The sequence below is a fragment of the Euwallacea similis genome, chromosome 2 (assembly GCF_039881205.1).
Source record: "Euwallacea similis isolate ESF13 chromosome 2, ESF131.1, whole genome shotgun sequence".
Lineage (NCBI taxonomy): Eukaryota > Metazoa > Arthropoda > Insecta > Coleoptera > Curculionidae > Euwallacea > Euwallacea similis.
In genome coordinates, this window is record NC_089610.1 from 8,144,524 (window position 1) to 8,159,893 (window position 15,370).

Genomic DNA, 15,370 nt, shown 5'->3' on the forward strand with positions numbered 1-15,370 from the left:
TATTGTGTTTGCTCATAGTAATATTTTGTAGTATTATTCACGGTTTAATACATATTTGCTAAAGAGGTGACGGTTAGGAATAGCGCACGATGGAATAGTTTTAAGTTAATGCGACTCTTTTAACTGTTTATTCGTTTTTGATTTATCTAATTAGGCATCTTGTTGCTCTAATTAGGCATCTTGTCGTTTGTTATTCTCTAGTAAAGTTGGGCGTTATTGCAGAAATTAATTCTCGAAACAATTCTCCAAAACAAAAATCAATTCACCTACATATACAGGTCCTTATCACCGTTCTCGATCTTCCAGTTACACCCCCTCATGTCTTTGACCAACCGTAAAGTTGAAGCTCAAGGTTACACTATGTCAGCGCCTAGTTGCGTTCACACTCGCCAGTTGGCAGCTCCTGTCGGGTTTCCCCCCGAGAGTGCGTCCAGTGCGCACGATGGGCGGCCTTCCGCCGAAGTAGGGTCCCGGAAGATCCGCCTACGGGCCAACAAACTCTAGGCAAATTTCAGCCAGTTTCAAACCAACGTCCAAGTAGGTAACTACCCGGCACAGTGATTAAGCATCACTCGCGATAGTTGAAATTCTGTTGTGTGAATTGTGTAGGTTTAAAGTGGAGTGAAACAGAATCTGTTGCTGGGCGAATGCCGATGCACTTTCATCGTTCGGTTGTCATCTCATGAGCGGCGGGTCTCGGCCACCCGTGCCGGGTCTGATCCCCCTGGCCGCCCTGTCCCGACGCCCAGGGCGACCCCGCCGACGGCCCGAGTCGATCGATGCGGACGGGGGGCCGGAGACGCGCGCCGCTGCCCCCGGCCGCCGCCGCCACCACCGCCGCCGGGCCTCTGCCGCCGTTGGTAAACAGAGTCGCAGCTCTTCACCCGCTCTAGATCGACCACCGCGAGTTAACCCTATTTTCGTGTGGGTCCGGCAAGAAAATACGCGCATCGTGGACGTGAAATGCGAGGATTACGACAAGAGAAATCGCATTTTGTTGACGAAAACTCCCCACGGTTGGCGGGCCATCCCTCGTACCGAGATGCTGGCCGCCCCTCGGGCGTCGGCTGATGAGGACTCCTCACCGGCGCACACCACCCATGGACACCACCATCGGCATCACCATAAGCGCCGATCGCGGAAGTCCAAGGGTCAGCAGCACTCCACCTCCGTGCAGTTCCCAGAATCGGAGCAAGCTTCGGAACCTTCATGGGTAACCACCGAAAGCGTGAACATTGAGTCGTTGTTACCGTCCCATACCATAAAGCGTATACCATCCCCTGAAGATTTACCCAAAAGTGTAAACATTGCTTCGGAGCAGGAGTTCGCGCGCACAATCCCTGAGTGCAGCACGCCCGATAAAGTGTGTGACGTCAGTCCGCTCGACAATCTATTGGCAGTGGCGGAGTTGGAACTGAAACAGCATATGCAGTCCGGAAATTGGAATCCGCATCCGGAAGAACACTCCAAAGACTCCACCTCAAATAACACCAAACTCAACTCCCCCGAAGTCCACGAAGAACTCACCAACTCTGAAGCCAAATCTGAAGGCTGCAGCTACAACGATGACGACGAAATGTCCATGAATGATATACTCTCAAGACTCGAACAATCCCTGCAAAGCCCTCATGGGTTTGACTCAGAAAGTGCATTTGATGACGAAATGCTAGACGATCACTGCATAAAAGACTTCTCAACCTCTGAAGAAAGCAATAAGGCTTCTAACGAAGAACCAACCAACTTGCACGAAACATTTAATTTAGATCTAAAACATGAAGAAAATATACAGGAGATTACACATACTCCTGAATCCGATTTGTACGACCACAAAACCCCACAAGAAGGCCCGAAAGATGTGGCAGTAGAGGAATCTATAGACACTGAGGGGGAATATGATGATGCAGCTGAAAGCAACGCTGATTTGGATGATCAAGCAAAACCTGAAGAGGAATTAAAAACAACTCCAGTAGAAGAAACTGAGATGAAAATAAACTCACCAAAACCTGAGGAAACTGATCTAAATATAACTAGCTCATTACAAAATGAAGTTGCCGAAGCTGAATCCTCAACAACTCCTGAACAAGAATCAGAATCAGATGAAGGAATTTGCCTAGACTTAACAATAAAATCCACACAAAAAGGCGAAAATAAACCAACAGTAGAAGACTCAGGTCCTACGGATCTCAGAATAAGAAGAAGAGACTCATCCCCAAGAATGCAGCCTCCAAGACCAGCCTCCCAAAGCTCCGAAGCAATTCAATCTCCACAACCAAGTGGAATTCCTGCAATTCCTGCTTCTCCCGACCTAGTCTCCACCACAAGCACAATCTCCAAACCAAGATCAGCGTTTCTAGAGTCATTATTAGCAACCTCGCTCAGCAAATTATCTAACAACTTAGATCCTGCTCCTACGAAAGCAAAAGAGCCTTTAGACCTGGGAGAATCCCGCAAATCTGCAAGTCCAACTGTGACTTGCTCAGAAGAAATTGTCTCCGACTTAGGACCTCCTACCAAGAAGATCAAAACTGATATAACCCTTAAAACCCTTTTAGATAAAGAAGTTGAGAGTGTAAAGAAACAATCATCAAAGGATCATGGAATGTTGCCAGATACTCCAAGATTGCTGAGCCTCCTCAATGCTTCAAGTGATACAGAAGATCCTTTAACAGAGTACAAGCAACTGCTGCTTGAAATTGACATTCCAAATCCATTGATGGTACCTAAGGATGTATTTCCAGACCTGCTCAGACATCCCAGAAGGGAAATTCTTAAAATTCTGAGCGGACATACCAACAAAAACGTGCCTCTTGATGACATTTTGGTGATATACAAAGATAAGCTTTTGGGGGCTATAAAAAGCAGCCATTCTAACGTCACCAAAAAAAGTACTGAGCGAGTATCTCACAGACCCAAAACCAATGAGCCTAATAACAATAATCAAGAAAAGAGTGTTGAGAAGCGTAAAAATGATTCTGCAGCCCCTAAGCACCATCAGGCTGACAACAAAACGTCTTTGGCTAACGATATTGACGCAGCAAATGAAGCAGCCTTCAATCCGCTGCTTTGGCCAGGATTTCCCAACCCATTTGACCACATGGGCGGCTATCCCAATCATAATGAACTATTTCAAGCATTGTACGCAGCTTCATCATTGCCCTACATGCCTGCTCAGTTAAGAGAGCTCCATCCAAGCCTGCAAATGATGCTTGGAAACAAGATGCCTTCACCCTTAGGGTTTCCTCCAATGCCTCCAATTGCGTTTAACAACCCAATTGAACTCTCCATGTGGCAGGAAGCTATGATGCAAGCCAGTATGCTAAAGAACAAGAGCCCTTACGAGAGTTCTACTATACCTCAACAACATCGCCCACCTCAAAAGAAATCACAAGGACATAGTCAGCAGCAAAGCAAATACACTCCGCAACCTTCAAATGGGTACTCAAAATCACAACAACCACAACCTCATCCAGCCTTTAGTCATGCAGCTTTAAGTAGCCAAAATTGGCAAAATCCATATTTAGGTTTAGGAGGGATTCCTCAGAATGGCCTTTCAGTAGACACTCAATTTAATCCTTTTAGCCATAAAAACATCAGTCCAACAAGCAGAAACAACCCACAACTAAGCCCATCAGTTTTGCAAAGAAAAACAAGGGAGGGAATGATGCTGTCGCAGTACAATGAGCAGGAGAAGAGACTACATCAGCAAATAATGCAGGATCATCAGAAGGTGCAGCAAATGCAGCAGCAAAAGCTGTTGAGACAGCATCAGCAACAGCAACTGTATCAGCAGCAACAACAGCAAATATTGTTGCAGAACGGTAACAGACCAATGGTGTCGCCTTTGAGCAAGAAATCAGGGAATTTCAGTTTTGGTATGCAAGATAAAAATGGTGGGGAGACACATAAACAGACTCCAATTGATCTTTCGGGGGTGCATGTGCAAACCAAAAAAGGGAGCGGGAAGAGTAATGGGATAGTGACGTCGTCTTCGATGAGGATGGAGGATGTTCCGGAGGTGGGGAGTACCACGGGGAGTATAGAGGATATACAGGATGGGCATTCGCAGTTGTGGCATCCATTGTTTGGAAGGTGAGAAATTTATGTGAGATTTTTTTAAGCAAAGTACTAGTTTTGAAAACTCAGAAAATTTGAACTTAAAAAGCAAAATATGTGAATTTTTCCTAGCTTATGGAGAATAGTTTGAGGCAGTCTTTGAATCGATAATAATGATACTTTTGATTTTTCTGTAATGGTTCAAAAGTTATGTACCTCCCTACAGGGTGGCCCATTTAACAGTGTACATTGTACACAACAGCCATGCCAACTAGATCAGAAACTTTTATAAAAGACTTTTTCAGTACTTCACACAAATTTTCTTAATTTAAATGGAATACCCCGTATATTGTGGCAGTTGTGCATCCGGCTCTCAAAATCTCTCTTCATATTTCAAAAATAAATACCTCGAAAGCTCCATAATCAAAATTGAGCGAAATATCCCAAATTACAAGGCGATTCCAAGACTGCGTCGAAATATTGGGTGTTCCATTCGAATTAAGAATTTTGGATGCTGTACCGCACGTTGCCGAGGTGTTGGGTAGACCACCTTGTAGGTTATGAAATTCAAGAGCCGTTTTTCGAAAAAATTGCTTATTTATAAGCGAAACGATACCACAAACGTGATAATACGTAGTATGATATCGTCGACAAATTTATTAAGTATTATTATCGTATTTACGTCATTTTATTGTGTTTGCCTTGAAATGTGATTTAGGTGGGTATTGTATTACAACGGATTAATGCTACCAAATTAGATTCCATTCAAATGGGCGCAAATACCGATTTTTAAATTCCCAACAAACACGATTATTTTTCTATAATTAGATCTAAAGCATTTCCATCATGGACACCTAAAAAAAAGATCTCATAAGCAAAGACCTATAACTAATCTATAACACTGTATATCGAGAGAACATAATTAAGCGCCATTTGCACCAAACATAAGATTACTGTGTAAGCCGAGGTTGACTTGACACCTTTGGCACTGTTGTTGTTTGTCCTATGTATTATCTTAAGTATGGCTTAGCTAATCGAAGCTTATGTTAATACGGTGTAAATGGTGGTTAGAATGTATAAGGTGTTATCTAAGTATATGGCCACACTTCAAGGGGCGATTTTTTTAGTGATTCTAAGGCGAAAAGTTCATATAAACTTAGGTCCGGTAATGCTTCGTTTTTCAGATACAGGGTGTCAAAGTTTTTTTTTATCGTTTTTTCGTAAAAATCTTAATAATATATATACGAATATAATTTTTAAAAAATATAAAAATTTTAAAGAAGTAAGTGGAGCATAAATAACAATAATAACTATAAATAACGCTACCAAATTTCAACAAAATCGGCTAAAAGATTATTAAGATTTTTACGAAAAAATTATTTAAAAAAAAGTTTGACACCCTATATTTTGAAAACGAGACATTACCGGGCCTATGTTTATATAAACTTTTGATTTTAGAATGACTCAAAGAATCACTGCTTGAAGTTTGGCTACATACTAAATAACACCCTGTATACCAAAAATTTTAGATGCTTTGGCTGACCCTAGCTTGATTTTCTGATATTATTTAATAGCCCCAAAAAAAGGTTTTCCAGACTAATGATTCCTTTCCGGATCTAACTGCCAATCCTTTCCATTAAATTCCTTTTCTCCCCACTAAGTTTTGCACTTATATTCCCTCGTATTTGAAAGCCTTCTTTACTATGAATTTCTAAGATTTTCTACTCTTCTTACTAACTTTCCAGTCCTATCTCAGTTCTTCTCTAAAAATCTCCTTTTTTATTCTTGCAAAGGTATCCACGTTACAGGTGTTTCACTTAATTTACAGTTTTTGGCCAGACATATCTCCTTTTCTATCACGTCTTCTTTTACTCCACCATTTTTTCTTTCTGCCAATCTCAAAGGTTTTTCTAAATTTTTTTCCTTACTGGGTTCCAATATTTTCACAGATCTTTTTCCCCCACCATTCATTTGAAAAGAAGCTGCAACTTTTCTCCCTGCTGTGTGTCCATCATTTTCCTTTCTTTCTGCTAATATCATCGTCAGTTAGTGCAAGGCAACTGACGAAAGACAATGTTCATTTAAAAGGAAAATTGCAAATGATGATGTCGAGGCTGGAGCATGGCCATTGGAAGCATTAAAAATGAAGGGACAATGTCATATCTTAAGAAGAGAAAGAGGATACGAAAAATTCTTTGAACTCCATTTACCTTGGCAGTTTCACAATCTGACTAAGAATTATCGCTAAAACTAGCTTCTTTTAGGGATTTTGCCACTAACCAAAATTAATTTTGAGTCTTTTTAATTGAATACGCAAGTAAAATATGTAGCGTCCTTTGAGCTTGAAAATCTGCATAGAAAGCGATTATAACGGGCATAAAATAACAATAACTATTTGTAGAAATGTTAAAAATCATTTCTGATGCGAATAATTATTCCTCCCATATAATTTTCAGCTCACCTGCTCTTATGTTGATAACTGAATCTCTCACCTAATGGAATTCTAATCCTTTTAATCCAACAAACATTGTAGCCACCAAAGAATGCTTTAATTGCCTGCCATATATAATACCACTTTCAACTTAATAACAATTAATTTATTAGCAAGGAATATTTTGTTACAACCTTTTACATTTTCCATTGAAAGCTTATCTTGCAAAACGATTGTTAGACACGATCGTGCCCGTCACGTAAAGGTCGCTTATTTGACATTTTTCTTTGGTTCCAGCCAAAACAAAGGCTACAACCCATGGGCCCTCCCATCCCTAGCAGCAATGGGCGAATAACACAGGCTTCAGCCTTCAAAAGGCACCTTTTGGAGGAACCAGCAGCAGCAGCTCTCCAGGAATAACAACCTGGAACCAACATTTACAGGGTTCGATTTCGAAGCTCTCTTTTCCAAGTAACTTTCATGTTGGTGTCGTTCCAGGTCAGTAAATTAGCATACACTTCAAAGGTTTGCGAATTAAAACTCGAGAAATTTATGGGGCATATCAACACGTTCTCGACCACCATGATATATCGCTCCCATTCGCATCAAAGATGCCTTAAGAGCGAAATTAACAGTCAATTGAATCCTGCCAAGTAATAAATTACACATATTAAGAGCCGTTATATTTATCATCTGGATCGTTCTACTGCTAATAGGCTTCTTTGCTGTTTAATTCGTAAACCGCCAATCGATCATTGATTCTCTAAACACGGACGATGAGCGCACAACAGTCATTGAACTATTTTGAAACTTGTATATGCATTAGATTAGTACCTTTTTAGATTACATCACTTTATATTACAGCAGGGAAAAATTCATGGAAGGCTTCATACCGGTTATCAGTCTTCAGGCTGGATTCGACCTGACCAAAACTGTAATGATAAAAGACTTTTATAAAAGTCTGGCAACTTGTCGCTCAAGAACTGACAGGGAACATCTTATCGTCGTCTCTGTTCCACTTATAGCTCTTCTGTCGATGACCGCTATCCTAGTTTGACAAATAAGCATCGCGCTGTTGCCATTTTTATCCTCTAATCTCTGTTACCTCTAAATGAATTAAACGGTAGTTACACTAGAATTGATTTCCGGTAGTATCAATGATGAGGAAACGAGTTTATAAAAAACCTTAAGGCAGTCGCTTGTGATCTAATTTGCATTTGAACGCCGGCAAGTCCGGAACAGGAAAAACGCGATTTGTGTAGGTCTCAAAGAAGTGCCTTCTCGTCCGAGTTTAAAATAGATTCTCCGCTCTGACTGCGAACTCGTGACCCTACCGGGTTGCCGACGATGCTGGAAGGCTCTGAGTTTAATCTTAGCGGACATCAGTCAATTCGGCCTCATGTATCATGAAAAAAAGTTCCAAAAACTAAAAAGGTTAGGTCTAGTTGATAGCAGAGTAGTCCTTTTCGAAATGACCTTAAATAGAGAAAATATCGTCAAAGTTGAGCTAAACCAATCTTAAACTATAATTGAAAAACGAGGTTTTAGAACTAAAATTGTCCATTAGAGAGCATTGATGACGTACAGACGTGCTGTCGCTGTCTCTCTCACACCCGTACCATGTTCACTTCATTGATTTGACAAATGAACGTTGCATTGTTGCCATTCAACCTTAATTTGAAAACTATTGGTTCAATTGTTGTGTCAATACTAAAATTACCTTCTAGAGATTAATGCTCTTTAGGGTCCGTTTGTTGGATGTTTAGGCAATTTAATGCGTGAATAATGACGCAATCTGTTTTTCACGCTATCCAATGAACCGTGAACATAGTCCCCAAGAGGCAACTATGACAAAGCCATGAAAAGCCCATTTTTTTAATTATAGTTAAACAGTTTGTTGTCTAAACTATAACGGATGTCGTTTTGGATCGTGAATTTTTCAAGTTTTATTGTCAGTTTCGGCTTGTATTTATCGAAATGTTAAGAAAAATCGCACAAAACCACAGTAACAAACATATTAAATTGTTTACAAGGAAACCCTAATCTCGACTACTCCATCACGTTTTTCTCTTGGAAACGTCCCGATTGGTCGTAATTTAACTCCTACACAGATGAATATCGCGAAACGGGTTGAAAGACCTCTAAGTACAAACCTGAACTATCAGATTTGAATCTCGGCTACTCAACTAAGATCGAGGTTGAAGGAATTGGCTTCTATTTATGAAAGAAAGATAGGGATTATTTCGAGAACTTGGCAACATGGCGCTGACAAATTGATAATCGCTCTCTCTGTCACAATTTCACGTCACCTGAATGAGGCGACCTTGTTATTTTGACAAATAAACGTGACATTGTTGCCATTCACATACTGAGACATCGTTTAAGGGCATATCTCAATTTTAGAAACCTTAAATTGCCTTTTTCTTTGAGTGGAAAACCGCAAGAAATTTCCATCATCCTGGATAAACATTAATCCATTAACCGGCAGATTCAACGTATCGATTTCCTAGGGGCGGAGGGCCAAATTTAAACAGGAATGTAGGTTAACACTTTTCCGGAAGTGGGAAATTCGACAACGTCGCCCATTTAATAACGCATTTCTTCCATTTGACACACAGTAGAGCTTAATGGTTGGCTCAGGCGTAATTTTCTCTACAGAGTATCGACCCTGCGAAATCAATACAGAGCTGACACTGGAGGTTGCGGTTGGACGATGGTAAATTGTCCCGGCTTGTGGCGAGAAACTTCGGCCAATAATGGAAATTTCGGTTCATGGAGAATGGAGAACGCTCTCCACAAAGTGGTCAATGGAAAGTAGGCTTATAATTGAGGTCTGCGTGTGTGCAGGAAAATAACAGAATTGGAAGATAACCTCATTTGCTCAGAGTTTAAAAAACATCTCTGCAGCTGCAAAGAATATTTCAAGTATCTTCATTTTCTCAATACATTTGGAGACTTTAAAATGAAATTTACTCTCTGATATTCGAAGACTGTGTTTAAAAGCCCAGCTTTGCACAACTGCATTTTCATCAAACTCCGAACACCTTCAGTTTCATAAAAGAATAGAGAAGTTTAGAATTCTTAGTAAACGAATTATATAAAGAAAATAATCCCTAAAGTTTCTGCTTATAAATACTTCTTTGTAAAGCGCATTATTGATGAGATTAAAAGTTACATCAATTTATCAAAATGTGGGGGAACTCGAGATTCTTGGGATCGAGTTTACTGGTGCAAAACCAAAGTAATTCTTAAAAAAATTGTTTTCCTTCTTTCAGATTTTAAAGTTTTTGGACGCATTGTCCACGTTTCTCAGGATATTTTGGAGGAATTTTATCACTATCACTTGTATAAGCTGAGTGGATCTTAGTTCATCCTATATAGAATGATATAGTCGTCCGATATAGAATGATATAGATGAAAAAAAACAAAGACGTAAGGAGCACTACAATAATTGTTGTTCAATTTTCTTCAAAAAATGGAAAATCCAAAAATAGTGATGACAGTGGTTATAATCATCTTGAATATGTGAGAAAATGGTGAATATGGATGTTGTAGTCTCCCTGGCGTATATATCGTTACTGCCTATGATTGGATCCAATATTGATGTTTTTTTTCGTTGATTGGAGTTGCGGCAGTAGTAAGGGTAGAAGTGGGCTTCGTGTCCTTTTTCTTTGCTTTGGGTCTTTCAAAGTCGTCTTGGGAGGTTTAACCACTTCGACGTCTCGCGAGTTCCCAGGGCACGTTTTTAGTTTCTTTCCCCGTATTTATCGCCAGAGCGGCGAAATGTTTACTACAAATTCTTCAAATTCTTGTACAGTTTTATGGCCACGACGCGATAAAAAGTTTTGATACACTCTTTCTAGACACGTCCTATCTGCACCGACATTGCTACTAGATTTTTTTTTACTTATTTACAAGACATTTCTTGTAATTCCAGACATTTTTACAGTATTTTACTCTAACTTCGAGACTCCTTGCATATGCAATATCAATGATATTCGATGTTTAGCGAACAACGAACTTATCTCTTTTTTCATGCATAAAATACCGGACGTAAAGCCGGAAAAACACATTAATAAAGGCTCCTTTGAGAGCATGGGCAACATTTGACACCCATCTCCTCATCTCTCTAAAGTCAGTGACCTTCTTCTATTAGATCCATTAATGATATAATCGTCGTTAATATACCCGGGCCTTGTATAAACTTTCCGATATCAATCTTTCAATAACAAATTTAGATCATTGAATTAACCGCGGGTGAGTCACGATGTCACCAAAGTGAGTCCAAATAGATTTTCGTGTGAAAGTTTAATGCTATGGAGAATATGTTACCCCCCAAAGACAATAACCTCCTCTTCGTTGACTTAACCATCAGTCAATAGCCTCATAAACCAGCCCAAACTTGACTGTTAATTCAAATTTTGTACTCTTTGTCTTGATAATTGGCACCTTTCTACTTCAAACAACTATCGAGGTTCCATTGTGTTTAGTTTGCCTTAACAATAGGCATCATTTAGCATGAAATTAAATTAGAAACTAATGCGTCATCTTACATATTGGAACTCGTATCTTGTTGGTTATTCAAATGAGTACCATTTTGTTGCAGGAAAAGCTGCTGCTTTGCCTCTTCAGAGATTTTTCCCCAGTCTTCAAGAAAATGTATACTATGGACGTTCACAAGCCCTATTTTTACAAAATTGATAGAGTTGGGACTAAGGTACCTATACTTCTTATTGTAAATGTGAAGACATTCCACGCTTATTAAAAATGTTCCTCATGTATAAAGTGAATGTATCTTAAACATTAAGATCAGGCATTTGTATATAATTAGAAACTAGGTTATTGAATGTGTTACTATGTGAATTTCTGTATATAGCTCTTGTAGGAATATTAGACTGTGCTTAGTTGAGGCAAATTTTGCTTTAAGTACCTACTCTAACTTCGTTTTCCTCAATTCTTTCCGTGCAATATTCGTTCTTTTAAGTTGAAGTATTTTTACTGTATAGGTGTAAATTTATTACCGAAAACTATCAAATTCTATGAATTTTCGAATAATATAGCATTTATCTGGATTAGTTGATCCATATGGGCGAATTTGGGACGGAGGCCCATTATTTTTTACATCGAAACGCTTCACAATGGTACCTTTTCTTGTAACCTGTGAAGGTACAGATCGCCCATATGAATGTACAGGGCTTTGCAGTGCAACCATTTTGTGCATTGGGATATTGAAAACTATTGCCAAACACCCTGTATACTGCGCCAAACTTGGTTTGGTATTAAGTGGTAATTAGATAGCGAAATTATTATTGTTCTTTAGGGAGTACTTTTCTATAATAAGACTTGTTGTTGGCTATATAAAGTTAAATTTTTACATGTTTCATTAATCAGTTTCTTTCTTTGCTTGTTTCGTTTTTTGTTAGGGTAATAAAGCCACTGCAAGGCATACCAAGGGTTTTTGTTGGTATAAGGCCTTCTAGGTTGGTGTAGATAAAGAAAAAATGCATATATATACATATACAAGAGGGGATGCAAAAGCTGCGTGATCTTAGACGTACCCTTTATTGTCTGGGGTTAATCATTCAAAAAGTGCTTCTATAAGGTGATGATTTAAAGCAGCTTTTTAAGCTCTTTCGAAATATACGAAATGGTCACTTGGAATTCCTCAAGCAGGATGTGTTACAGGTTTTAAATAATTAAAACTGTAAAAATTCTTTCAGGAGTCAGATGGAGTTAATCAACTAGTCCAGTTATCAAAAAACGGGATTTATCAAAGTTCGCGAAAGCTTTATTGGTTTCTGAGATGAATTCTATTTTCGGACGGGGGATTGGTAATAGAAGACATAATTACGTCTTCTCCCCAAGGAAATGCTTGCATTATTTTATCTTTAACACAAATCAATACCTGACTAGTGAATATCATAATTCAATTTTACAAACTAATTGAAGGCAATTTAATGATAAATTTAATAAATTGCTACATCAAGGATTTAAGCAGTCACCAGAGGTTTAAACATAATTAACATTCATCAGAGAACACCTGGAATAATTTAATGTCGCGTTTATTACGATTTAAAGATGAATTTAGCTTATTTATAACAACCTTGATTTAAGTTTAAGAAGATTAAATTTTAAACATCACTTCAAAATCGAAAATAAAATCTTTCAACTGCCGATTAAACATACTATGTTTCAGCAGGATTCATACTGGTTAACTGAGATTTTCGTACTTTTGTGAATGATGTGTTCAAATCTGACTCCGGAATCATCGCATGTATTTGAATGGTACTTTAGATCTGAATTATTAAAATGAAACTGGTTTAAACAAAGTAAACTAAATTGATTTACTTATGTTGTAATTTCTCAGCTTTCAAGTAGAGTTAAATCGACAATTTCTCACAAAGAAAAATTAACTCAGTTAGTTCCATTTAACTCCGGATTTAAAGTCGTTTAACCTGATTTATACAGTTTACAATTTATGAAGATTTCTTCCAATTTAAAGGAACGTTCCAGAGAAACATTCCAATTTGTTTAATACAATTTAAACGATGCTTTAAGGCAGGTGAACCTGATTATTCAATGTCTTGATACCGCAAGATTTAAGCAATTAAAAAAATAAGTTTTTAGAGCGCAGAATTAATACTAATCAGAAGAGGTTTAGTTCCGGTTTTATATAACATTAAAATGATTTGATGGGCACATTTTTAGAGAAATCTAAAGGTATTTAATTCGATGTGCATCTGGATTTAAGGGTCAGGTTAGTTTATTTAATTTACAAAATATCAATTCCAGAAATAATTCAATTTATTTAAGCTGAAACTTAATAAATCACAGTTAAAAAATAATTTAACGTAAATTTTGAAGTAGATTAACTTAATTTATCACAAGTATTTGGTTGAGATCAATAAAGCTATTTTAATCTCGGGATTAAGCACTTATTTAAAGCATGTTTTATTGCATTCATGATATGTTGGGATTAAAATTGATTTAAAGAGAATTTCAGGATGTTCCAAAAAAACTTCAAGCTGATTTAAACAAAAATTTCAAGGAAGAGATAAATCTAACTTTATCGAATAGAATTGTTTAATTCGAGATTTAAATGATTTAACCAGAAATTCCTAATTTTAATAGTTTTCAAATTTTAGAATGGAAATACTTTGGACTTAACATTCACATGTAAGATAATTTAAGCCTGATTTAATAACAATAACGAAGCCAATCAAAGCAGTTAAAACTTTATGAGAGAGATTGGGTGTTATTTAATCCGATTTAACTACTTTTATAACAGGTTGAACCGATTTATCGCATTCGTGATTTAACCCAAGACATGGCAAAAATGCAGAAGTGGAGTTCCACGTCTTGAATTCTTTCTGACCGATTTCGATGCCCACCAAAAACAAAGAGTGTCACCTATTTACTCCACTTTATCAAAACCGAACCACCTAAGGCTAAGTCCCATTGTTCGATATCGAGCTTCAAATGAATAATACATTAACATACATTTTCCTTATCGATCGGCCCGCGACATTTATAAACTAGGGCCACTTTCTGTTTCCAGTGTATCGATGTATAAGGTTTATAGACTCGTATTTGACTATCTTACATACTATAAGTTATATAAAATTAACTGTGAGAAACACTGTCGATGTATACAAAACATATCGCGATTTTTGTATGAATTTCCGTTCAGGGATTTTCCTAGGTTTTGGCAAAATTGTCCAAAAGTTTCAAGTGTAGACAATAATGAGCGAGTTCTACTTACTTTTAGGCAAAACTAGAGGTTGGTGTTAGGAAATTTATTATATGCCAAACTGGCTCTTTTGGTTGGTTGTAATGGAGAGACTTGGCTATGAAAGTATGGTCATCCGACAAGGGAGAAGAGGCGAGAGTCTCTCCTGAGGAATTTACTCTGTTACTTGTTTCAGATTTGTTCTAAGTATATAAAATAAAACCAAAGAAAAATATTTCTAGTTTTAGATATAGCTTGACATTATCATTTAGCTGTAATCTAATTAAAAAAATAAATTATTGAATTATTTTATACAGTCGTCTTATTTCATATCTACCTTCGCATTTGAACTACTTCTCCAGTGTGTATCTTCAGAAAGATTTCTCTTTGTATCATTTAAATCGCTAATGTTTATTTTTGAACACACCTTTATATTGTTGTTGCACAAATCCTGAATGACAAGAAGTGTTTAATCAAAAAACGTGGGCATTGACCCACGGTGAGCTCAAAAAGCTTGGAATAAAATCACCGATGTCCTAAATATGAGTCACGATAACCCACTGCGTTTTTTTACGAATGCCTCTGCTTCTTGTTACCTTGCCAAATTCTCGAAGCCCCTCTGGAGCTTCTACGCCACTGCTCAAAGAAGTTGAACCGGTCAAAAGAGGCTTTATCGAAAAGCAACTACGAGAGGGCCAAACTGTCGCGATGGGCGAAAAAAAATGTCGCCGACGGCCCTGGTTTGCATTGAATGATTAAAATAATTGCATTTACTTCACGCACCCATGGCCATCACCCATCAGACGGCGGTCTCTCACGCCCGTTTGCTGCGGTTTGGTTTTTGTTCACTCGAGCCGAAGATAATTTTGAATGTCAGAGATCTGTGCCTTCCCCATGTCCAGCCCTGTCCTGCTGTCCGAGCCCGGCACAAAAGTTTTCAACCATCAATCCGTGCCCATACATGTGTCAGTCATGGGAGAAAATTCCCTGTAATAACTGTACGACAAAAAAATCATAAGCAGTAACATAGTCCAATGCAAGTAATGAACAGAGCGATTACAGGTCACTTGTAATGCTTTGAATTTGAAGAAAAATCCGCCTTAGTATTCATGAGTCTGAAACTCGATTGTTTCAAATACAACACCCTGTAGTTTATT

The 15,370-nt window shown here is 38.1% G+C and overlaps 1 protein-coding gene across 4 annotated transcripts; it reads left to right on the top strand.

Annotated features, from left to right (window-relative positions):
- Window positions 1-536: 536 nt before the first annotated feature.
- Window positions 537-14,525, top strand: LOC136419509 (uncharacterized). Of its 4 annotated transcripts, none has more exons than XM_066405898.1 (5): window positions 537-4,089; window positions 6,782-6,982; window positions 8,915-9,022; window positions 9,103-9,315; window positions 11,091-14,525. In XM_066405898.1, the coding sequence occupies exons 1-2, from the start codon at window positions 683-685 to the stop codon at window positions 6,837-6,839; spliced, it is 3,465 nt and encodes a 1,154-aa protein (XP_066261995.1). In that variant the 5' UTR covers window positions 537-682; the 3' UTR covers window positions 6,840-6,982; window positions 8,915-9,022; window positions 9,103-9,315; window positions 11,091-14,525. The 4 variants fall into 4 exon arrangements, with proteins under 4 accessions (XP_066261995.1, XP_066261996.1, XP_066261994.1 ...); XM_066405899.1 differs by having other exon boundaries at window positions 9,143-9,315; XM_066405897.1 differs by having other exon boundaries at window positions 8,915-9,315.
- The last annotated feature ends 845 nt before the right edge of the window (window positions 14,526-15,370 follow it).

What these genes read in the sequence shown, in the direction of transcription:
- LOC136419509 (XM_066405897.1), top strand. Translation starts at nt 683, where the DNA reads ATGAGCGGCGGGTCTCGGCCACCCGTGCCGGGTCTGATCCCCCTGGCC. An exon ending in TGGCATCCATTGTTTGGAAG is followed by an intron (nt 4,090 to 6,781) that starts GTGAGAAATTTA and finishes CTTTGGTTCCAG; the next exon opens with CCAAAACAAAGGCTACAACC.